Consider the following 24887-nt stretch of genomic DNA (forward strand, 5'->3'; position numbering starts at 1 on the left):
TGCTGAGCACAGCCTCTGGCACATAGTGGGTACTCAGGCCAAGTCAGCCTTACTGTTACTGCCGCAGAACGGTCGGCCCCCATGGTCTCTCCTCTCCGCTCCTTCCTGTCTCTTGGCCTGGCCCCTTGTTCTCCCTGACTGTCCATGACTGTCTCAGTCCCTAGGTTTCAGGATTTTGTTTGTCTCTTTAACCCCCTGGACTCTCCTTGTAGCTGCCTTAGCATTTCCCATTTTGATCTTGGCCTCTCCGGGCATGTGTGTCTCTCCCTGTCTCTCTCTCCTCCAGTATCTCCATCTCTCTTTGGTTGTCTCTGCCCCGGGCATGAACTGGTCACTGGCTGCAGTGGCTGCGGCCGCCCCCACACCACCCGGTCTCCGGGGGCCCATCTCCTGCAATCCTCCAGCTGACATTTGGCCGAAACCCCTTTCCCCTCAGTTCAGCTGGAACAAGATTGGAATTTTTCAACCAAACATTCCTAAGTAACTAAGGAGGGGGTAGGGGGGACAGAGAACAAAAGCACACACAGAAACAGGCCCAGAATAGTACGTGCTTGACACAGGTTCCTAACTGCCATGGGGACGCAGACCCGGGTGGCCAGCGCAGCTGGGTGCCTGTGAGGCCTGGAGGAGGGGAGTGGACCCGGCAGGGCTGGTGGATGTTAGAAAGTCCACCAGCCATGCGTCCAGGCCACCAGTCTGAGGCCCTCCCGTCTCCCAGGCTAAAGAACCTCCAGCCCCATCTTAGACCCATTGTTCTGGCTGAAAATCTAGGCCAAGGCCACTGGGGAGGAGAAAGATTGTTTCTGCTGCTGCTCCCTTGGAAATCTCAAGATCGAGGCCCAGGCAGGTCACTGGGGAACCAGCTGGCCCCCCTCGGCTGGTCCCCCGCCAGCATGAGCCGGGGAGGTGGACGGGCGGGTGGGCAGGCTGGCAGCTCTGGGCGCTGCGGGGTGCGGGGCCTGGCGGGCAGGACAGCAGCTGCCCTAATTACTCCAGCTCTCCAGGTTCCGATCTCGTTTGAAAAGGACTCTAGGGACGCAGCCTTTAATAACTACCAGTAAACAGGCAGGAAAATCGATATCTGGTAAATAGAGCCCTGGAGAGAGGGATGCCTGGTCCGGCTGGCCCTGACCTGGCCGGGAGGAGCTCCCAGAGCCCTTTGTTGCAGAGCTGGCCAACGCTGACCTTTGGAACCCTGTCCCCCCCACCCTGGGTACTCTGTGTGTGCTTTGGTCCCTGCTCCAGTCTGTATTTGATCTCCATCAAGAACAACCCCTCCTCTTTCTCAGTCTCTCTGAGCCCTGACCTATGCCAAGTAGGTTGCCTGTTCAGTTGCAGACACCTCCTTTGCGCCAGGCTTTGTGCCTGGTGTGGGAACACGAACACAGATACTTGTCCTCCTGAAAGTCATACTATTGAGAGAGATGAAGAACAAAAATGAGTAATTTGATGACAGTGCAAGGATAGACAAGCAATAAAAAGCTGCACGTGTTAGCTATAGCAGCAGAACAGAAAAGCGCTTCCTAGACGAGGTGGGCATGTGGAGGGTTTTGTTGCATGAATAGGAGTTTGCCGAGTGAACAAGAGCTGGGAGAGGGTAAATGTGGGTAAGGTATGTAGTAATAACAGCATCTTAACTAACATTCATGGAGCCCTTACCATAGCCAAGTGCTCTGCTAAGCACCTATAGCATGCATTATCTTACTTTGTCCCACAGTAATTCTTTGGGGTAGGTATAAATACCCCCATCTGACAGATGAGGACACTGAGGCTATAGGTGGAGCCAGGATTTGCACATGGCCTGTGAGACTTCTGAGTTGTTTCTCTCAGCCATTTCACTCTGCACCTCCCACCCCTGAGCCTGCCCTGCCCAGCTCAAGACTTGGCACACAGAGGTGGTTTAAATATAGAAAGTTGCACCCCTTCCCTTCCCATCTAGGGGTTACACTTTCCAGGTATCACTGTGCCTTAACCCTTACCACGAGGCTTAATGACGATACTTCAGGCACACTGGACCTGAAAGTCATCTGTCACGAGCCCTCATTTTGCAGATGGGGAAACTGAGGCTCTGGGAGGGGAAAACCAGGACTCAGGATCCTGGAGCTTCCCTCTCACTAATCCCCTCTCAGGCCTGCCTTGGAAGAACAACGCTGTCAAGGAAAAAATCAATATGCGTACACTCAATTAAAATGATAAAGCAGACATCAGAATGAGGCTGCCTCAGAAGCCCAGAGGAAGGTTTCATATGATTGACTGGAACATTATGGGAGCCCGGGGACCCCAGGCCCACTGTGCCTCTCTCTTTACAGCAACAGCTCTGAGCCCTAATTTCCCCAGTTCTCAGTCGACAGGGGGCACGGTAGCCTGTAGACCTTGGGATTCAAACAGAAGAGAGAGCAGAGGACAAGCTGTTTCACCCTTGGGTAGGGACCCAAGTGAAGGTAAGATAGAGTCTGTGCCCAGGAGAGAGAGGCCTGAGCAAGGCAGGGGCGGAAGGGGGCCTCAGGATGGACCACGATGGGTCCCCATCCATCTGGCTGCACACCCCTGGGCCAGCCCCCTGGGGTTGTGCCAATTAACAATGGAAATGCCTCCCTGTAGGGAGGACCCACTGCGTGCCAGGCACCTTGCTAGGCACAGGGGATACAGCAGTGAGCAAAGCAGGCAGGACCCCTGGCCTCGTGGGCCAACAGCCGAGTGGGAGGAGACAGAGAGTAAAGAAAGTCTGCAGGTGAATGTATCACGCAGGTAGTGCTGAGCGCCCGGTAGAGAAACAGAGCAAGAGGAGAGGATGACAGCGGGAGGCCAGTGGAAGGGGGGTCTGGGAAGGTCTTTCCAAAGAGGTGACAACTGAACAGAGACCTAAAAGAAAGGAGGGAGGAAACTGGGAGAACATCTGGGAGTGGCCTGGGCATATTCCAGGCAGAGGAAACAGCAGGTGCAGAGGCCCTGAGGATGGACATTGCTTGGGATGTGGGGATGTTTGAGCAGCAGCAAGTAGGCCAGAGTGGCTGGAGTGGATTGAGTAAAAGGGGGGGCTCTGTAGACCCGTGGGACTTTGTAGGAACTTTATAGATGACACGGCAAACTCTGTCGGTCATGGCCAGGACTTGGACTGCAAGTAAGCAGGGAACCATGGGAGAATTTTGAGCTGAAGGAGAGTGTGTTCTGACTTACATTGAACCCTCTGGCTGCCATCCTGGGAAATAGACAGCAGAAAGGGAGACCAGTCATGAGTCTATTGCAGTGATCCAGGCAGGAGAGACACAGTGGTTTGGACCAGGTAGATTCAGTGCAGTGGTGAGAGGGCAAAGCAGTCAGACGTGGGATGTATTTGAAGACAGAGGCAACTGGATTTACTAATAGATTGGATGCGGGGTATGAGGTAAGAAGTCAGGGATGGGTCCAAGGACTGGGGGTTGGGGACTTGAGCAGCTGGAAGGATGGAGATGCCAGTAACTGCAATGAGGAGGAGCAGGTTTGGGGTGGGGGATAATCAGGGGGACCTGCAGGGATGGGTGCTGAGGAAGCAGCTGGGTACACAAGTCTGGCTGTCGGGGGAGAGGATATTGGAATCATCAGAGTAGAGAGAGTATTTGTCTTGATTGATTCTTTGAACAACCTCATAAGAACAGTCTGCTTATGCCCATTTTAGAGATGAGAAAACTGAGGCTCAGAGCCATTGAGTCACCTGACCACAGACACAGAGCTGGAAAGTTGGGCAGATAGGACTTGAAATGAGGTCAGTCTGCCTCCCAGCCCTGGTGCCCCACCCAGACCCAGTGCTCTGTGGCTGTTCTCACTGAATCCTCCCAGCAGCCCTGTGTGAGGGGGGAGGGGTGGCTCATGGATTAGCATCACCTTCATTTTTGAGATGGGGCCACGAGACTTAGGGAGACTTAAGGGACTTGCCCACAGTTGAGGAGCAGTCAGGCGAGCAGCCCTCCTGCAAGTGTGCCAAGTGAACCCTGAAAAAGAGTATCTTTACACTGGCCCCAAGGCATATAGCAGGCTAAAGGCACTGAGAAGTTCTGCAGCCTGGACCTTGGTTATCTCTGTTTAACCCAGTGTCCATGGAGCCTTGCTCTCAGGAAGCATCTAGAGTTGAGAAACATGGAGCAGAGGTTGGGAGCAAAACCTCAGTGCCTCTGTTTTTCAAGTGAGAGGCATGAATACCCACCTGGCTGGTGTTCATGTTCATTTCAAGTGAAGCCCTCCACAGCGCAGACAGGCAGCATGTTTGCTACAAGAAGGATCAAATAAACAAACCGATACATGAAAAAAGAAATAAATAAGGGGGTGCAGGAATGGACCAATGCACGGGTAGCAAAAGGCATGAAGGAATAAAAATAACCAAACCCAAAATGGATCAGTGTCTGAACTAATGAATTCATTCACACATTCAGCAAATACGTAGTGAGCACTTACTGTGTGCAGGCGCTGGGGATACAGCAATGAATAAAACAAAGTCTCTGCCTTGTGGCAGTGACATTCTAGTGGGAGGAGACAGACAGAAAACAAGATAAATATGTGAAATATAAAGTATACCATATGGAGAAAACGGAGGAGGGAAGGAGAGAGGGGAAAGGGGGTGCACATTTTAAAACAGGATGGTGGTAAATGAAGGAATGAATGAAATGGTGAATAAATGCAGGTGTAATGACAGCAGGCAGGCATGGGTCAATGAGCAAATGAAAAGAATTACTGAATGAATGAACTGAGGAACACATGCATGCATGACCCAAGGCATGAATAAATGAATGAGCTAATGAAAGAATGATCCTTTGCATAAATGAACTTGTGCTTGAAGTAATCAGCTAATGGATGGATTGATGATCAAATAATTGAGTGAGTGAACTAATGAGAGAAAGGATTGCCTGATACTGGTGTCTGCACGGTCATGGCCCCTGTTGATCCCTGCCCTCACGCCAGGTGCAAACTCTGCTCCCCTCACTTCTTTGTCTGAACAGCCCCCACACCCCCTTGGCCCTTCCCCCCAGGACTGTTGACAGCCACTGGTTCGGTGCTTGTGTAGACCCCTGAGAGGTGGGGGCAACTTTCATCCCCTGCCCAACTCGCTGATTTGCAGCTCCGTGCTGTCTTACACGCTCCCCTCCTTCCTTGACCTTCCGCTCCCACCCTGCACTCCTTTCGCCCCATATGTGCTGACCCTCAGCCTCGCCCCTGCCTGTACTGCCCCTCCAGCCCGGGCTGACCCTCTGTGTTGTCCCCCGCCCCTCGGGCCGGCCCGTCCTGATCCGCACTCCTGCCTGCCCCCGCCGGCCGCGGATGCTAACCGTCCTCCTGTCCTGACTCCCGTCCCCCTTGTGAGCACAGGCACCATGCGGCCGGTGCGGCGCAACTTCTACGACCCGTCGTCGGCGCCGGGCAAGGGCATCGTGTGGGAATGGGAGAACGACGGCGGCGCGTGGACGGCCTACGACATGGACATCTGCATCACCATCCAGAACGCCTACGAGAAGCAGCACCCGTGGCTCGACCTCTCGTCGCTCGGCTTCTGCTACCTCATCTACTTTAACAGCATGTCGCAGATGAACCGCCAGACCCGCCGGCGCCGCCGCCTGCGCCGCCGCCTGGACCTCGCCTATCCGCTCACCGTGGGCTCCATCCCCAAGTCGCAGTCGTGGCCCGTGGGCTCCAGCTCGGGCCAGCCCTGCTCGTGCCAGCAGTGCCTGCTGGTCAACAGCACGCGCGCCGCGTCCAACGCCATCCTGGCCTCGCAGCGCCGCAAAGCGCCCCCCGCGCCGCCGCCGCCGCAGCCCCCGCAGCCGCCCGGAGGGCCGCCGGGCACGCTCGCCGTGCGCCCCAGCGCCACCTTCGCCGGCGCCGCTCTCTGGGCCGCGCCCGCCGCCTGCCCCGCCGAGCCCGCGCAGCTCCCCGGGGCGCCCCCGCGGAGTCCGAGCGCCCCCGGCGGCGCGCCCACCCCGGGGCAGAACAACCTCAACCGGCCTGGGCCCCAGCGCGTCACCGGCGTGAGCGCACGCGCCTCCATCCCGCCGGGGTAAGCCGGGCCCAGGGTGCAGGGGTGGCTGCCCACCGGGGCTAGGAACAAAGAATTACAATAATTCTAATAATCATAAGTAATATTTAGCATCTATTAAGTATTCACTTTATGCTAAGCATGGACTCAGCACCTTAACGCTCATGTATCTCCTGGCATAAGGACTCTACGAGATAAGAACCACCATCATCCCCAATATACAGATGAGGAAATGAAGCAGAGGAAGGGTTACTGACATCTCCAAGATCACGCAATTCACAAGTGATGGGGCCACAGCAAGAACAATAATGGTGTCTAGTCCATGTTTATTACTTGCTAAACTCTTTATCTACACCACCTCATCTATTACCCCCTCCCCCAAATTCTACCATGCCCTTGTTACAGATTGGGAGACTGAGGCTGGGAGAGGTATGGTACCTTCTGAGGGCCACCCAGGTGGAAGCCTGGACTGGAATTCAGACTTGTGGATTCCAGAGTCTGTGCCGTGTTGTCTTTGAATTTTTAGAGGGCTTCCATTCCGGCCCCAGGCCATACCCATCTCAGGTGGAGGCTCAAACAGGCATTAGCCCCTTGTCCAAAATATTTTGCCTCCAGGCAGCACCTGAAATATCGTTACTAATTGAGGCTAATACCATGGTTTTCAAGCTTCAGGGACTCCTGGGGCGACCTGGGATAGTGGCAGGAGAGGGTGGTGGCTAAGAAGTCAGGCACAAAGGGGCCAGCCTCTCCGCTCTTGTTTTAACCAAAGCAGCCCTTTTTGGAATCTCTTCTGTTCACTGAGGAAGGGAACCGGGGTCATCCCAGCTTTGAAAGTCCCTGCGTTAAGGCGTCCAGGCTCCAGTGAGCCTGTCAGCTGCCGTCCCTGGAGCCCAGATTCGGTTAATCCCAGCAGAGGACCAGACCCTGAGGGATTGATCGTGAGAGGGAGGAGCAAAGACCTTGACCCTGAGAGAGACCAGAAGGGCCAAGAGCAGATGGGGGTGGGTTGGGGGCCAAAGAGGAAGAGCAGGCACCGAGAGCCAGCTCTGCTTGCTTGTATGAATGCATAGCAACCATGCTGACCTGAGTTTGGCACAAGTCAGGCCTGGAGACAGCCTTTGAGGTCATCACATCCAGGCCTCCCCTTTCACCCAGGGACACAGGCCTGGGGAAGGGGAGGGACCCTGAATTAGGCTGCTCTATCTGCCTTCTGTCCCTTTGAGAGACTAACTGCTTGGGTTCAGATCCCCTCTTGGCAGCCACTCCTGAACCGTGAGATCTTGGACAAGTCCCTTGCCTTCACTGAGCCTCAGTTTCATCATCTGTCAAATGGGAGCTGTGAGCCTGAACGTAGCGCTTGCACACGGCGATAGTCCCGCGGTCGCTGTTAGGACTACTCTTGTGATGCAGGAGGAGGGTCGATGTGGGGTTTGGGGGGAGCGTAATCTTCCATGGAACAGACCACAGTAGCTGCCACCTGCCTGCCTCCCTGCCCCTTCCCCTTCCCCTCCAGGTCACGCCTCCTGCAGGCCCAGAGAGGAGACCTAAGGAGGTTGGAGAAAGCCTCTTTGGGAAATGTTGTGGGAGGGACTTGCCCGCCTGGGCATCACAGACGGGTACTCCTTATGCCTCCTTGTACATAGCTACCTGGCTCTGGCTCCCCTATGAAGAGGGAAGGCTGGAGGGCCCCAGAATGACAAAGAAGAGTGGAACAGCAAGTTGGAGTAAATGTGGGAGGGGCAGGACCAGGAAAGTCCCAGGGACCTTTGCGGCAAGAATTCGAGAACCTTCTCTCCAAGGCTGTGTGTTGTAACACACTAGTAGATTATGAAATCAGAAGGCTGTAGCCAGAATTTTCTGGGAATAGAATGGAATGAAATAGAATAGAATATATTAGCATGTGTCATACATAGTAACAGTAAAAATTGTTCCATGAACTTTTTGCATTATTTCTACATGTGTGTAATGGGTTCCCAGGTGAAATGAATTTTTCTGTCATTGATGAAATTATTGAAAACCACTGTTTTAGGGCCAGCTGAGAATTACTCAGCTTTGATTGCTTAATATCAGTTCTCCAAATCTGTACTGTGGGTGTGTGTTCACAGAGCTGAACAAGATAATAGGGGTCCGAACTGACAGACAGACAACAAGTGAGCAAGTAAATGAACACAATTGCTGGAGAGAGAGGGAAGTGCTTGGGGAGGTGGAGGGACAGGGTGGTGTGGGCGAGAGGGAATGGCGTAGTCAAGGCAGACCCTGCTGAGAAGGTAGCCAGACCCGGAGAGAGGCTGTTCCAGGCAGAGGGAACAGTGTGTATAACTTCAATGGGGCGTGAAGGACATGGCAGGTTCAGGAAAGGGCTAGAGGTGTGAGGAGGGCAGGAGGTGAAGTGCCGGGCAGGGGCACTGCCAGTGCAAAGGGGCTGGGGTGGGGATGAATCCAGCAGGTGTGGAGACCACGCAGCGATGGAGGCTCCCTGGTGGAACAGTAAGGGCTGAGATTTTTGCCACATTGTGGAGCCTCAGGGGAGCCTGGCCTTGGTGCTGGCAGCAGTGGGGAGCTATAGAGTGTGCTTGAGCTCAAGAGGGCTGTGGGGAGAAGAAAGATTTCTCCCTGGGTGTGCTGATATTTAAACACATCCTCCTCTGATCTGCCTGCCTGCTGCTTCCCAGCCATGTGCCCTCCACCCAGTCTGTATCACTCCCCCTCCTCTTCCTGGGCTGTTTCTTACCCTCTCTGAGACCAGATATGTTCCTGGAAAGGAGGTATGGGGGGCTCACAAGGGCTCCCTCATCCCTCCCCAGCCATGCAGATCCTCCCCAGTCTCACCTCTGCCCCTCCAACAGACCCTCCTCAGCCAGACAGGTCTGTGTCAAGGCCCCACAACCCTCATCTCCCAGAAACTCCAGCTAAAAATACCCCTGGCTCAGAGCAAGGGTTGGGGGTGGGTGCAGGACACAGTGGAGTCTGCCGCTGGGTGAGGGGAGTGGGAGGAAGGAGGCATGGGGATGGTAGACCCTGGTTCCTCCAGGCTGAAGCTTCCCGTTGCCAAGGCAACCGAGACCCAGGTGCAGCCTATGAGGGGAAAAGGCTGTGGACTCTGAGGCAGGCAGCCAGGCTCCCCACCTCCTTCCTGGTTCCCAAACCCCAAGGGCATCTCATAACCCTTCCCACGGTCTCTCCGCCTCTGTGTTTGTGTCTGTCAGTCTGCCCGGTGCCAAAGACTGGGGGGCTCAAACAAAAGAAATGTATTGTCTCACAGTTCTGGGGGCTGCAGGGTCGGTTCCTCGTCAGGGCTCTCTCCTGGGTTTTCAGATGGGCCCCTTCTCCCTGTGTCTCCCATGGGCTAGCCTCTGCACCTGTGTCCCAGTTTCCTCTTTATAAGGACACCAGTCATAAGGGTTAGGGCCCACCCTAATAACCTCATTTTAACTTGATCACCTCTGCAAAGACCCTGTCTCTAAAATAGCTGGGGTTTCAGGGACTTCAACACTTGATTTCAAGGGGGGGCCACAGTTCAACCCATAGCAATGTCTCTGTGACTCTCCTGTTACAGCTTTTTGAGTTTCAGCCTCTCAGTCTCTCTGTATCCCCTTGGGACTATGTCTCCCTGTCTCTGTCTGTCTCTTGCTCCTTCTCTCCGGCCGTTCTCTTTCCCTCTCAGCCACTCTCTCTCCCCCTTCTCCCTCCTCTCTCCCCCTCCCTCTCCCCTGCAGAGAGGCACTTGGCTTTGGCTCCCTGGCCTCAGTTTTCCCATCTGCCAAACGGAGCTAAAAATCACCACCATTCACAGGTGCTGGCTCAGCAGAGCTGATGGCAAATGCATTTAAAATTGCCATGTATGATCGGTGTACAAGAGAGGAGTGGACTCTCACATCACTCTTTGTCATCCTTCTCACCTCCCATTGTCATCTCAGGACAGAGGTCCAGAGAGGAGCAGTGACTTGCCCCCAGACCACACAGCCAGTGGGGCCAGAGTGTCCCTGGGGCCGGGGTTTTTCCACTCACCCCTGTGACGGGGCGGGAAGCCAGCTGGCAGCCTGGGCCTGGGGGACAGACACACAGGGGTGGGGAAGATCCGCCCTGTCTCCTGAGAGGGCAGCGTCCAGCACTTTGAAACACAGCTGTGGGGCCGACTCAGAGTTTCCACCCCATGTGGTGGAGGGGAGAGGGTGGGGGACAGCTGCAGGCCTGTTTCCACTTACTGAGCGATCACTATGTCCCAGGCTTCATTTCGCAGCGTTTACATGTATCGCCTGTCTTAATGCACACAAAACCCAAGGAGGCAGGTCCTGTTATCCCCATTTTTCAGATGAGGAAACTGAGGCCCTGAAAGGCTCGCACTTGCTCAAAGTCACTGTGATTAGGACTCATTCAAAAACCCCAATCAGTCAGGGTATTGGGGTGCCCCATACCCGTCCACCCTCTCCAAGTTTCAGGCCAGAGTCCCAGGTGGAATCAGATACCCAGCCCTGATTCCACATGGTGTTGGGGAGCCCAGGGAGTGGATGAACCCAGACAGGCTGAGTTTGGGCCCAGCTCAGGCATCTCCTCCCACTGTGGGACTCCGGTGGGGCTCATTGCCTTCTCTGGTCCTCGGTTTTTGCACCTGTGAAGGGGGGCTGGCAACACAGGCCAACATGAGGGCAGATATCAAAGTGCCTGTATTTTCAAGTCTGTACTGATATACATCTGCCCCAGCAGTGGAAGAGGGTGCCTCCCTCCCTGCCCTCCCACCTGTCCCGCACCCCTGGACATCCCTATCAGATTAGTACAATGTCGCCAACTTAATCGGTGCCATAGAGATGCCATTAGAGTTTTCATACCTCTGGTTCTTAGCCTGAGCACCTCTTGCTGTTTAGTGGCCATCAGTGATTCCTCCTTGCCTGTTCCTTTTGCTTATCCGTCTCCTGGGCTGTTTATTGCTTCCTTACTGATTTTCAAGCGTTCTCTCTGCATTAAGGGTATGAACCCTGCAGCTATCATCTTTCCCCCATTTACTGTTTCTTTTCACCTTCCTTACAGCCTGTGTTTGGCTGTTGTTTAATTCGTTAACCAAATGTGTTGAGCAACTACTGTGTGCCAGGTGCTGTCTGGGGCCCTGGGGATACAGCAATGAACAAAACAGACAATCCCTGCCATCCCAGAGCTCATATTCTAGTGAGAGACAAAATAAATTCTAGAACATGGGAGAGAGTAGTGACTACTACAGAGAAAAAATAAAGAAGGGACAGGTGTAGGGAGTTGGTGGGAGGGATGTTAATTGTAAATAAAGTGGTCAGAAGAGGCCTCACTGAGAATCTCACATTTGAGAAGGGAGTGAATGGAGGTTGAGAAGCAAGCCACGCAGAGAACTGAGGAGAGAGCAATGCAAACAGAGGGAACAGCTTGTGCAAAGGCCCTGGGGCAGGAGCAGGCCTGGTTTGTTGGAGGCAGCTAGTGTGGCTGGAGAGGATACAGGGGACGTCTGGTGGGAGAGGAGGTCAGAGATGAAATGGGGCCTGTGGAGCCCCGAAGGCTGTGATGAGGACTTTGGCTTTTGTTCCCCGTGCAATGGGAGCCAGCAGGGTTGTGAGCTGGCGACAGACTGGTGGGACTTTGTTGTCACAGGTTCGCTCTGGATCTGGAGACGATCTGGGGAGGTGGGCTTTGATGTGGTAGGTATGTTTGAGTGTTTTCCTTTTTATTTCCAGCAGTGATTTGACGTTTATGTTTTAAAGGATCCCCGTTTTGTTTCTCCAGCTCTTTAGTAGGTATTACATTTAAATGCTTCAGAAAAAGCAAAGCCCCAAAAGGCACGACACGTAAAGTCTCGCCCTCACTGTGTCCCCACGGGGCCTCTGGCCTGCTCCCCCTTTTCCTGGCCTCCCTACCCTGAAGTGGCTGTAACTGCCTCTCCTGTCACTGGGCTCCCCCAGTGCCTCACCACAAGGTCAGACCAAACACCCCCATCCCCCCCAACCCCAGACCTGAAGCACTTCCTGCCCCGCTCCCTGGGAGGCCAAACCACACACTCCTGCCTATACGTGGCAGCCCCAGGCCGTGGGAACCGCCAGCCCTCCCCTGCCCTCCCTTCCTTCGCCTGGGCTCCATCCAGCTGAGAGCAAGCTCTGCACTGGCTGGGCTGGGAGACCAGGGAGGGTGGGGGAGGGTGACCTGGAGGCCCCCAGGCCTCTGGATAAACCTGGGCCCTAAATGACAACCACCCCTCAAAATCTCTCTCCAGGGGACTTTTGTACCCTTGAATCCCTGGGAGTGGGCGGGGTCAGAGGTGAGAGGTCCCATTTGACAGAGGGAAAACTGACGCCCATAGAAGCTCAGTGGCTTGTCCAGGCAGCCCAGGAGGTGCTGGAGTGAGAAAAGGGGAAGTGAGCAAGGCCCCCAGATGGCAGCCGTTGATGGTTTGTGGGATTTTGCTGGACCCCTGGGGCACCCCAGCTCCCTGGAGCTCACTGTGATGTTCTTAGCCCTCGGGCTCTGCAGAGGGAGTGGGCGTGGAGACCTGGTTGGCCCCAGGACTGTGGGGGTCAGGGGTTCAGGAAGGGGAGGAGTGGGCACTGATTGGGGGCAGGAGGCAGGAGCAGACCTAGGGAACTTGAACTTCCTTCTCCCTGTGACATGGTGCTCTCACTTCTGACCCCTTCTCACCCACTTGGACCCAAATGACCGAGGCCTGAGCCTCCTAAAGTTCCCCAAGGGGCCGCTGGGTAAGTGTCAGGTGTCCAGAGGGCACCTGGGGCCCAATCAGGGGACCTGAAACCATCATCAGAGGATGTGACAGGCCTGGAGCCTGCAGGGGTCAGGGAGGGGAGGGAGGCCAGCCTAGGTAGATGGATAGAAAATCAGCTGCCCTAAAGGGAGTATCAGTATGGCTTCCTGCATCCCTGGGGTCCTGAACCCCCTAGTTGCCTGGGACGGAGACCAGAGGCCAGAACAGGCAAAGGTATCCAACTTGGGCAGTGCCTGGTGTAGCCCTCGCAGGCCTGAGCCAGCTCCAGGGTCCAGGTCAAAGGCTGCAGCAGGCTCAACTCCACATGGCCCCACGGATCAGCCTGGTGGGCTCAGCCCTGGTCTCTGACTCAGAAACTCCAGGACCTGGTGCCAGCTGCACCACTAACCAGCTGGGTGACCTTAGTGAAGTCACTTCCCCTCTCTGGGCCTCAGTCCCATCATCTGCAAGATAAATGACAAATAGATTTCAGGTCATGTGCCACCCCTGCTTGAATGGAGATGACTTCCTGGAGTGCTCTTGAGGGGAGTCTGAAGTTACATTTTTAGCTTAGTGGAAAGGAGTGCTGGGATTGATTGGTGATGCCTGCCATGGATGCCGGATGGGCAGTAATCGTACACATGTCATATATTCACCATCCCTGCTCCAACCTGGTCTCTGAGGCACATTTGGTGTTAGAACTACTGTCTCTAAGGACACTAGCCACCCCCAACCCCCACAAAGAGACCAGAGAACTAGTAGACCAATTCCTTATTTGGCTCAACTATTCCATTCAGTACTTACCGTTTGTACCAAGTTTCACCCTCAGTCCTGGGATCACAGAGTTGGGTCAGATACATTTCCAGAAGCTCTCAGTCTGGTGGAAGAGGTGGGAGTGGACTTACACAACTAGAAAGCAAGACAGGAAATGTCTGTGTCCTCAAAAAAGGATAAACACAGTCCCCTGGGAATTCAGAGAAGGCACAGTTATGGATTTTGCTTGAAGTAGATCAGAAAAAGCCTCATGAAGACAGTGACCTTTGAACCTGTCTTCAGAAGGAAGATGTGAATTGGGAATAGATAGTATGGACAGGGAGGGGGAACCGTGTGACAAAGGCACCCAGACAGGAAAGGGCAGGGAAGAGTGTGAGGAACAGCAACTAGGAAAAATCTCTGTGCGTTATCTCATCCTGCCTTTGAACATTGCCTGCCAGCCAGAGCAGGTACGAGGCATCTCTGTTTGCTCTTCCTTGACTAAGGAAAGAGAGGGGAGCCAAACACCCCATCTCTCTTTCCCAGACTCATCTTGGGGAGATTTTTTTTCTCAGATACAGCCTCCTGTCTCAGTATCTAAGCCAGGGTGAGAGAACTGGGTTTAGTATAGCGTGACATCCTGGGCTCAAATCAGGCTCTATCACTTACTGGCAAGTTACTTCACCTCTCTGTGCCTCAGTTTCACTCTCTATAGAACGGGATATCACAGGCTTGTTGGGGCGATTAGATGAAGAATTGAAACTCTACAGCAGAGACTGGGACCTGTGAGCTCTGGGAATGACTGACCCCTGAGGGTGCCCACGGCCCGTCTCTGTGTGGCACATTCACTGCGACAGTTTCCAGGAAATGTCTGGGTTCCCCAGAACCTTGCCGTGGAATCTCTGCCTAGAGTTGGATGGGCAGTATTTCTGGGAATTTCTTAGAGAAAGTTTGCCCAGGCTGTTCCCACAGGATGCCAACTTAGCATGCTCACTTTAGAATGAATGTTGGCAGAGAATCTCTGAGGGGCCAGAGGCTGCAGAAGCGCATCTCTGGGACACCTGCTGCAAGGTTCACTTCCGAGATGTGCAAAAAATGCGTGGGGAGACTATGCCTGAGCACGCGTGCACGGCCGTCTGCTCGGAACATCCCCACAAGATCCAGCCTTCTTTCCTCATTCATGCAACAAGCGTTTCTTGAACACCTATTATGTGCTGTGTACTAGTGTAAGGGAGGTCTCTCTGAGAGGTAGCGTTGCAGAAGACCCAAGTGAGCCATTCAGCATCTGCGGGAAGAGCCTCAGGCCGGGGGCACAGCCAGTGCAAAGCTCTCCAAAGAAGACGACACTCAGCATTTTAGAGCAACAGCAGAGGTGTCTGGAGTAGAGAACTGGACGGCATAGGAGAGGAGGTTACAGAGGCTGGAAAGGCCTGGTCATGCCAAAGACTTTAAAATATCAGGTCGTGATTAGTGCTATGACAAAAAAAAAAAAAAAGGTAAGAGCAAAGACAGAAGCTTCTCCAGAATGAAGTGGCAGGGAAGATCTCTGATAAGTGACATTTGAGCAGAAACTTGTGTTAAGTGAGGGAGCAAAGCATGAAGATATCTGGGGAAGAGCATTCTGGGAGAGGAATCAGCAAGTGCAAAGGCCCTGGGGTGAGGATGCACCAAGCATGTTTGCAGAATGTCACAGAGGCCAGGGAGGCTGGAAAGGAGTGGGTGAGGGGTGAGCACGAGGGAAACAGAGTTCAAGGGGTAAGGTACTGGCTATATGGCGTAGGGTAAAGAGGTTGGATTTTACTCAGAGCGAGGTGGGAGCCACAGGGCATTGAGAGCAGAGAAGGAAAAGGATCAGATGCTGAGGGTGGGCAAGGCAGCGGGACCCATCTCTGCCCTGCGGCAGCCAGGCCTAGCTCTGTTCAGAGCAGGTGTCAAAAGCCTGAAGGATTCCTGTGACCCTTTGCCAGGAGGGGCCCCAAGAGGGTGGAGCAGAGAATGAAGGCCAGCCCCCTTTCCGGGAGGCCTGCGGGCAGCGGTCTCCTGTCCAGGGCAGGAGGATGTTCTCACTGACTCGGAGGAAACAGCGCATCCCACATCAAAAGGGGGCCTGCGTGGCTCCCACGCTCTGGCGTCGTGGGAACCCTGCTACCCTGGGTTCTCGCAGGGGGCCTGCAGATTGAGAGAGGCTGGGGGCCACTCAGGGACTGTCCCTCAGTTGGTGATAGGTAAATAAAAAACAGCCCCACCATCACGCCCCACTCACAACCCTCCTCCCAGGAGCAAGACTGATTTTTGTAACCCAGAGCTCTGTGGTTTTTAAAGGTGACAGAGATTGTAGGGCTGCTGAAATCTAGAATATTCCCTTTCTGCCCCTCACGCTGCCTAACTCCTTGCCCAAAGGCTCAGCAAGACCAGGGTCATGAGCTGGACCAGACTTTGGACATTGTATAGATGTGGGGTAGCAAACTGTCCTTGCTGATTGATAAAGGCTACCTGGAGAGCTGTGCTGATGATTCTGCTCAAGTGCTGTGATGGATTAGTGATGTCTGCCACCGGTATGAGACAAGAAGTGGTGGTATGAGTGCTAAAGACATTTCTTTCCACCCATTTTACAGATAGCCCTGGAGAGAAGGAAGGATGTTTTCCTCATGAGAGAGGAGAGAAGGAAGGAAGAAAGGATGGGGGAGACCTAGATATGTAGAGGACCTTAACAGTGTATCTAGACTAGAAGTGTTTTGAAGGACAGGGCAGGAAGAGGAGAAGCTGGAGCTGCCACCATGCTTTCCTATAGGGTGGTGGTCCCCCAGGAAGGTCCTGGAAGATTATGACAGATCCTAAGAAGGGTCAGGTGGATACTCAGCCCCCATCCCTTGGGTCCCAGCAGGCTGCTAGAAGGACGAAAACAGGACACCTGCACTCTCACCCCTGCACCAAACTATGAGCTTTACATGTTTTAACTCATTGAACCTTCACAAGACTGAATCCCCATTATAGATGGGGGAACTGAGACATAGCATCTTCCGCCCACCCAACTCAGCTGTCCAGACCTGGGGGCCCCATGGTCCCTGCCCTCCACTGCACCTCCTTCAGGAGCTGTGTTCAGCAACCCCAAGTCACCAAGTGGTCAGTGACCCAACTGTCTGCTTCAGATGCCCCCACCCAGAGGGGTCTGGGAGGGGGGTCCCAGCCGACCTGGTGTATGCCTGGGTAGCCAGAGAGTGGAGGGTTGTGTGCAGTGCGTGCGTGTGTGCGTGTGTGTGTGTGTGTGTGTGTGTGTGTGTGTGTGTGTTACTGTGTGTGTGACTTTGTGCAAAGCGTGAGTCTCTCAGCCTAGTGTTTACATGTCAATGTGGGGAAGTGTGCGTCGTGTCTGTGTGTCCCCACATGCAGTGTGGGTCATCGTGCCTGCACATGTCCCCATGTGCAGGTGGCAGTGTCCCTTTGCAGGCTGCAGACTGCTGGGTGGTCGTGAGGACTAAGGTGCATTTTCCCCGAATGTGGGGGAGAGGCAGCTGTGGCGAGGGGTGGGAGCGGGGGTACCACTCCCCATGAGCTGGCTTCTCCTGTCCAACTGAGTGTCCTCAAAATGTGCCCACGTGGGTATCCGTGTGTGTGGCGTGTTCCCTGGAGTGTCTGTGTACCTGTTTGTGTGGTGTTCTCCATGTGTGTCTGTCTGAACCTGTGTGTGTTCATGGGGTGTGCTTCCTGAGGTGTGTCTGTGTGTATCTCTGTATGTGTGTGTGCATGGTGTCTATTCCCAAGATGTGTGTGTTTGTGTGTTTTTGTGCAAACGTGTGTGGCCTATTCCCCAAGTATATGTGGGTCTGTATCTGTATCTGAGAACAGGGAGAGGGGTTCCTGGGTTGTGTGTCCGTATATCTGTCATGTGTTCCCTGCAGTGTGTGTGTCTGTGTGTACATGTGTGGGGGGCATGTCTTCAGGGGTGTGTGCCTGTTTTCGCAGTGTTCTCCATGTATGTGTGTGTGTATCCGTATCTTGTGCCATGTCCCCTACGTATACGTGCACATGAATCTATAGTCCACGTTTCTCCGGGGTGAGAATGTGTGTTTCTGGATCCACTGCAGCAGCCCACAAGCCTGCCAAGCGTACCATTTGCTTAAAGACACTTTCCAGCCAGCTCCCTGGTGCCGACTGTGCCTGCCAAGGGCAGGTGACCAGGCAGCACTGGCCAGACTCAGACCTTAGCAGGTGGGCAAAGGGGGCCGGAGCAGCTCCTTCCCCGGCTGTCACTGCCCCGATCCCTGCCTGCACTTCCTCCTGGCGCATCCCCCAGGTCCCTGCCCCCTGGCTTTCACTACATTCCTTCTCTTCATCAAAACTTACCCACCCAAGGTCCCATGCCCAGCAACAGCAAGTTATCAGTTCACCTACGTAACTGAGCGCCAAAGTCCTGAAGACTCAGGCAGGCACACTGTGCGTGTCACAGCAGGCTTCCCCCTTCAGCCCTCCCGACAACCTTACAGGTGACGTAGTATTAGCATCCCCATTTTACAGTTCAGGAAACTGAGGATCGCAGAGGTTAAGTGACTCTCCTAAGCTTATGACTGCAGTACTTTCCAACGTGGAGAGAAGGTACACCGTGACTTGGTGGGCAGAGGTGCAAGAGGTGAAATTACTCAACTAGGATTACACAGCGATGGTGATGACGATTAAAGCTGTCAGAGTCTTTATTAGGTCCCAGGAACTGTGCTCAGCCCTTGCCATGTAGAATGTCATTGACTCTTCACAGCAAACATGAAGGAGGCATCATGTTATCCCCATTTTACTGATGGGGAAACAGACTCACGAGAGGTGCGATGATGTGCCTCTTTGGAAGGAAGGGCAAAGAGCAGAAGCAGGTTACATCTTCCTAAGGACTCTTCATTTGAAGAGGGGACAATGCCTTGGTCACAGGAACTGACATCAGTAAATATTCCAGAGGGGGAAAATGTTCATCATCAAATGTCTTTGGAAAACCGGTATTTACCATCGCTAACCATATTGCCTTATCAGAGGCAGGACTTATCAGAGCCTTTAATAAGTACTCATGTATGTTGTGAATTTCCAAGTGGAAGACAGTGAAGTATTTCCTAACTGACCGCTAAATCCTTCCCCAGAACTTCTTATGGGGATCAGTGATCCTCATAGCAAACTGTAAGAGAAGCTGGAATAGCTAAATCACTAACAGTTGGGTTTCAGGCACGGTGGCCAACGCGAGGGAGCAGTTGCAAGCCGAGTGTTCTCACCAGGGAGGGTGCCGGCAGTGGAATGGGGGAGAGTCAGTACTAAGTCTAGGGTACATTCCATTATCACCGGGACAGAGGTCCTGGTCACACCGCACCCCATAATAGAAGGATGTCAAGTAGGAATGGTGTTCGCTGGTGGTCGTTCCAGATGACTGGGACAGGCACACAGGGGTCGGAGCACGCCCACTAGCCAGAGCCGAAGGCATCCCACGGTCCCCTGATCTTCTGGTGTGAGGGGGCTGCAGCCTCTTCTCTTCTCCCCTCAGGGTCCCCGCGCTCCCGGTGAAGAACCTTGAATGGTACGGGGCCAGTTCACCCCGCCCTGGCAGGTGAGGTCCAGGCCGGGACAGGAAAGAAGGGCGGGGCCCACGAGGAGACAGCCCCGCCTGCCCCCGTGACTCCGCCCCCTAACGGGGATGGTGGGCAGGGCCCAGAGGAAACGCCCCCTACCATTGGGCCGTAACACTGGGGGCGGGGACCGCAGAAGGCACTCCACTTGGCTTCAGCCTTGGGTGGGGCTGAGTGACAGGGCCCAGGGGGCACCTCACCCACCCATCTGAGGATTTCTAGGAGCACCAGGAGGGAGGATTCTGGGGGGAGACCCCCAGGAGTCCACTCCAGGACGGGAGCGCAGGGCGGGCGGGGCCAGGACGAGTGCCCCGCCCACTAACTGTCCCAGCCGCCCCCTCAGGGATGACCGGGATCCTGCTCTGCGCCGCCGGGCTGCCCGTGTGCCTGACGCGGGCCCCCAAGCCCATCCTGCACCCCCCACCCGTGAGCAAGAGCGACGTCAAGCCTGTGCCAGGCGTGCCCGGGGTGTGCCGCAAGACCAAGAAGAAGCACCTCAAAAAGAGTACGCCCTCCACACCCGACCCCTGAACTTAACCCCATTAAGCCTTGACCCCTGACCTCCAATTTGTTCTTAGGACTTATGACCCCATCTCAGCTCCCGTTCCCTGACCCTATCCGCCACCAACTCCCATGACATCAAACGTGACTCCTGCCATCCCCTAAGCTCCTGACCCCACCCTGCTGACCCCTGACCCTGTCCTGAGCCAAGCCCTCAAGGCTAGACTCTGGGTACCCTCAAGCCTACCCCACTCCTCTGTCCTTGCAGGTAAGAACCCCGAGGATGTGGTTCGAAGGTACACACAGAAAGTGAAGAACCCACCTGATGAGGTGAGCCCCTAGGGGAGGGTACCTGGGCGGAGGGCAGGCAGGCCTCGCCTCCAGAGATGGAGAGCCCAGCCTGCCCCGCCTCTCCCGTGATACAAATTCCTCCTGTTTCTATGGGTTACAGTCTCTTCCCCCAGTTTGTTGTGGGTTTGCCGTCTCACTTTCTTTACGATAAAATCTTTTGATAAACAGAAATGCTGACATTAAGCAGAATCACAATTATCAATCTTTTGATGCTTAACAGTTTTTGCATCTTATTTTCACCCATATTTTCCGCCAAATGTGTTTAAGTTTTGCTTTCAATAGCTAAGCCTTTAATCCCACTAGAGGGGGGCGTGAGGGAGCCAGCTCTTCCTCTGCCAGGTATCTGAATTGGGGTGGAGGCTGGGGGTGGGCTTCTCCCTTTGACTAATGGGTGCCAGAGAGGGGGTGGTCTGCTGCCCTTGGGAGGTTGGGGTCTGGCCCCTATGTAGGGGAAGTACTGACCCCCGGCAGGGGGGTGCCCCACCCTCCCCAGTTCTCAGTCTCCCGTCTGTGCCCCCTCCCCTCCCTCAGGACTGCACCATCTGCATGGAGCGTCTGGTCACAGCCTCTGGCTATGACGGCGTTCTTCGGCACAAGGTCGTGCGACCAGAGCTGGTTGGCCGCCTGGGCCGCTGCGGTCACATGTACCACCTGCTGTGCCTCGTGGCCATGTACTCCAATGGCAACAAGGTGGGCCGGGTGGGGCAGCAGGTGGGGAGTTGGCAGGAGGACTGGGCGGGGCCAGGGCACCTGGGGACCTCACGACCCCCCCCCCCCGCCCCAGGATGGCAGCCTGCAGTGCCCCACCTGCAAGGCCATCTATGGGGAGAAGACGGGCACTCAGCCACCTGGGAAGATGGAGTTTCACCTCATCCCTCACTCGCTGCCCGGCTTCGCTGACACCCAGACCATCCGCATCGTCTACGACATCCCCACTGGCATCCAGGTGAGCCCTCAGACCCCGACTCCTCTGAACCCTCCAGAGACACCCCCCCCAACTGCTGTCTGTAGTTCAAGCCCCTGCTGCCCCTCCCCACAGGGCCCTGAGCACCCAAATCCAGGCAAGAAGTTCACTGCAAGAGGCTTCCCACGCCACTGCTATCTGCCCAACAACGAGAAGGGCCGGAAGGTGGGTGCTGTGAGGAGCAGGCTGGGCCCCAGCCACCATCAGCTTGGCCTGTGGTCCCCGTTCTCCCCAGTCCCAGCACCAGTATCGACCATAACCACGTGTGTTGTGTGTGTGTGTGTGTGTGCGCGCGCGCCTGGCCCTGCTGGTCCCCTCACACACCTCATCTCATTTACCAGCCTGCTGAGGTCAAGGTCTTGACCCCATTTCAGAGATAAAGAAATGCAGGCTCAGAGAGGGCAAGCCACTAGCCCAAGATCACAAAGCTAGTAAGTGGTGGAGCCTGGATTTGAACCCAAGAAGTCTAGGCTCTTCACTACCCTGCTAGAGGTTGTCTACTTTTACTTTTTGTTTTTCAAGAGAGTCCAGAAATTCCGATTTTCATGTGAAATCACCAGGTTTTCAAATACTGCCAATGAAGTCACGAAGTGGCTATTTAATATAGTGTGAGGTCTGAACCAAACACAGCTGAGGACCATCAGCTTCGGACCCTTCCCCTCAAAGAAACAGGCAAATACCATGGAAGGAGCTTTTACTGGGGTTGCTCAGAGTGGGAGTCAGTCTAGGGAAGGAAGTGGCCAAGCCGGGCAGCTACAGGGAATCCTGCGGAGGAACCAGTGTGGTCAGGGAGAGAGGGAGGCGGGTTGGAGGGACTCAAGCTGGGGGCGGGGCTGCCCGTGACCTCCACCCACCCCGCCCCGCCCCACCCCACCCCCGCCCTCCAGGTGCTGAGGCTGCTCATCACCGCCTGGGAGCGGAGACTCATCTTCACCATCGGCACATCCAACACGACCGGCGAGTCGGACACCGTGGTGTGGAACGAGATCCACCACAAGACGGAGTTTGGATCCAACCTCACGGGCCATGGCTACCCGGACGCTAGCTACCTAGACAACGTGCTGGCCGAGCTCACAGCCCAGGGTGTGTCTGAGGCCGTGGCCAAGGCCTGAGGCCCGAGGCTGCCCACTCTCCCTCCTGCTTTGCCCCTGGTCCGCCACATGCCTTCCTGCGCCAGGTGTGCCCTGGCAGCCCGGGCTCAGGTCTGGGGAGGAGCCTGTGGGAGGGGCCAGAAGCGATCCGGGGATTTGGCTGGTGGCAGTTGGGATGATGGGAGGATGGCGGGCCCGCGGGCTCTGACCAATTACTCCCCAAGAGGGTCGCCAGAGTGTACCGGAAACCACAGCAACCTCCCTATCAGAAAGACAGAGCCCCACTCCCTCACACAAACACAGGTGTCCTGTTGAACACATGCACGCACACCCACGTGCCTCTACTTATCCCCAGAGTGGGGGGAGAGATGGAGAGACCCCTGTGATACTCCCATGTGGAGTCCCATCTTTGTCAGCTGTACAGGCTTGTCTGCAAGCAGGACGACTCAGGTCCGGCACTTGGGGGCCTGGTGGGGCTCCAGCAGGGGACAGAGGGCCACTTGGGGGGGGGACAGATAGCCTCCCTCTATCTCTGCCACCCACTGACAGGCAATTGTGGGCCCACGAAGGGAAAGCCCCCAGATTATTCAGCAGTTTTGCAAAGGGGCGGGCAGACAGAGGGACTAGAAGAATCTTATTTTGTGCTTGTGTCTCTTCATCCTTCTGGGACCCTGACCACCTCCTTCTCCCCTCCCATCCCCAGGCCTTATGTCTGTACCTGATAAAGGCACTGTTTTCCTTTCCTCCCCACCCAAGTCCCTACCAACAACAAGATCAAAAGGCTGGAGGAGCTTCTGGCTTCAGGAGCGAGACGAGGAGGCCTACCTTAGGCCAGCAGGTTTAAAAAGCAGACTGGACAGCAAAGAGTCCATTTCCCTTTCCTTGGGAGTGGGCAGTGGGGTGGCTGATAGTCTCGGCCAACCAGGGGCCTGTTGCCCAGGCAACTCACCAGCTCCGCCTCTGTTGATTGGCTGCCATGGTGGAAGTCAGCCAAGATTTAAAGGGACGCCAGTGATTGCTCTTTTGAAAATCTACCAGTCCCACTGTGGGTGGAGAAATAAACGCTCTTTCTCCTCCTCAGCTGGGTCTTTTCCTGTCAAGAAGGGGGAGTGGGTGGCTCTTTCTGAGGGTCTCTGGTCCATCCGAAGGGGGAGCTTGCAACAAAATGTTGACCCAGGACCATTACCCCATCAGCACTGGGCAGCTGGAGGTGGAGGGTCTCCACACTTTTCTTGTCCTGGGTCAGGCAGGGGGTGTGATGGTGGTAGAGGCAGACCCTCCCAGTGCTAGTCCTCAAGAGGGCAGAGGGGAAAGTTTCGTTCTCAGGCACAAGTGCAAAGCAGTGCACACGGCTGCTCCCTGGTACAATTACTAGGAATAAGGAACTCGGGCTGGGAGCTGAGAGTCTCCAAGAAAATATGGAGGAGCTGGGGGATGCCATCATTAGCTCCTCCGAACCCCCCAGCCCTTGCCCTCAGGTTGGAGGAGCAGGTTCTGCCCAAGGAGAGATAGGGACATATCCCAGGATCGGCAGCATGCCTCCTGTCAGCCTCTGCAACATCCCAGGATGCTGGGTTGCTGTGGTGGATGCTGAGGCTCCACGCGACCCCTGCTGGCCACTTGCAGTATAGCACTGTATCTTTCCTGGTCCAAGTCACACCTCCTCACTCACTCCCAACAACCCTCTAAAACCCAAACCCAGCCAGATAGGCTTTGGTTTCTGTCCTACCCTCTAGTCACATAAAATTGGAAATGAGTCCTTGGAGACCCTTCCAATTCCACTAGTTAGGTGTTCCAAAACAGTTTACCTTGTGATTCATCCTCAAAATCTCACCTCAAACACTAATATATAAAATCACCGTGACCCTCAAATCTCATATGCATCCACATCACCTGTGAAAATTGTCAAAAATCCTGATTCCTGCCCTCACACTCCCTCAGATTCTGACTCAATAGATCTGGGTGGGTCCCAGGAATCTACATTCCTGGCAGACAAACCAGACTGAGACCACAGTCTGAGAAACCCCTCCCTGGCACCCAGGCTACCTCCATGGAACCCAGTTTGAAAACCACACATCTAGACTCACTCCCTCCTCATTTTTTTTTTACAGGATATACTGAGGCTCAAAGAGAGGGAAAGAGCCTGGCCCGAGGTCTCCCAGGCTCCACGGGTCTGAGTCTGGGCTCTCAGCCTGTTATTCCTATGGGCATCTGATTCTGGAAGCTTGTGGTTAGGACTCTCAGCCAAGGACAGGGTTCAGGAGGATCACTGAGGTCACATGGATTGGCAGACATGAAAACAGGAAGGGCTGAGCCCGTTTAGTGCCTGTCTGGGGCCACATGTGTATTAGGGATTCAGGTACAGCTGTATCCAGCAGCTCAGGGCCAGACTGGCCTGGTCAGTGTGGGTAGAGGCCAGTACAGTGAAGTAAAGACCTCAGGCTTAGCCAAGTGAGTCAGATTCCTTATTCCATCTACTCCAGTCTGCCTCAACCCAGAGGGTGAGACTCATTCAGTACAAGGCTGGTCCCCTGCCAGAGGGCTTCAATGCCCTGCATTCCAGGCTTAGGACACATGGGACTAGGATATTTCCAGAAGCCTGCGAGCCACAGCATCAGTGAGGCACAGGACAGCCATGAGGAGACTCCTGGGATGGGGATGCTGGGAAGGGCCCACCAGCTCCTTACTCCTCCTTCTGGGCTCACTCTGGCATCTCCTCAGGGTCTGAGGCACCCCAGGGCCACCTTCCCCTGCTCCTTCTGCTGGAACACCTCATGGGCTTGATCCAGGTCTGCGAGCACCTCCAGCAGGCGGGCGGCGGCCTCTCTCTGCCCAGCCAGGGCATCAGGACAGGCCCCTGGGAGGGAGACAAGGAGCCCGCAGCAGCTCAGCCAGACCAGGGCAGGCTGCTGTCATCCAGATC

The 24887-nt window shown here is 54.9% G+C and overlaps 2 protein-coding genes across 2 annotated transcripts in view; one reads left to right on the forward strand and one right to left on the reverse strand.

Moving 5' to 3' along the window:
• Positions 1-23044, forward strand: part of DTX1 (deltex E3 ubiquitin ligase 1) — a 35943-nt gene extending 12899 nt beyond the window's left edge. The window contains 9 exon segments of the mRNA XM_032472178.1: positions 5338-6022; positions 18976-19000; positions 19002-19038; positions 19401-19562; positions 19827-19888; positions 20441-20599; positions 20694-20855; positions 20949-21038; positions 21761-23044. Coding sequence (XP_032328069.1) covers positions 5338-6022; positions 18976-19000; positions 19002-19038; positions 19401-19562; positions 19827-19888; positions 20441-20599; positions 20694-20855; positions 20949-21038; positions 21761-21985 — 1607 coding nt within the window. The 3' untranslated portion in view covers positions 21986-23044.
• A 1243-nt stretch (positions 23045-24287) lies between these two features.
• The window catches only part of RASAL1 (RAS protein activator like 1), a 29278-nt gene continuing 28678 nt past the window's right edge, over positions 24288-24887 (reverse strand). Inside the window, exon 21 of the mRNA XM_014567225.2 lies at positions 24288-24821. Within this exon, the coding sequence (XP_014422711.1) occupies positions 24682-24821 (140 nt within the window). The 3' untranslated portion in view covers positions 24288-24681. The remainder of the gene's footprint in view (positions 24822-24887) is intronic.

The sequence above is a fragment of the Camelus ferus genome, chromosome 32 (genome assembly GCF_009834535.1).
Source record: "Camelus ferus isolate YT-003-E chromosome 32, BCGSAC_Cfer_1.0, whole genome shotgun sequence".
In the NCBI taxonomy this organism is placed as follows: domain Eukaryota; kingdom Metazoa; phylum Chordata; class Mammalia; order Artiodactyla; family Camelidae; genus Camelus; species Camelus ferus.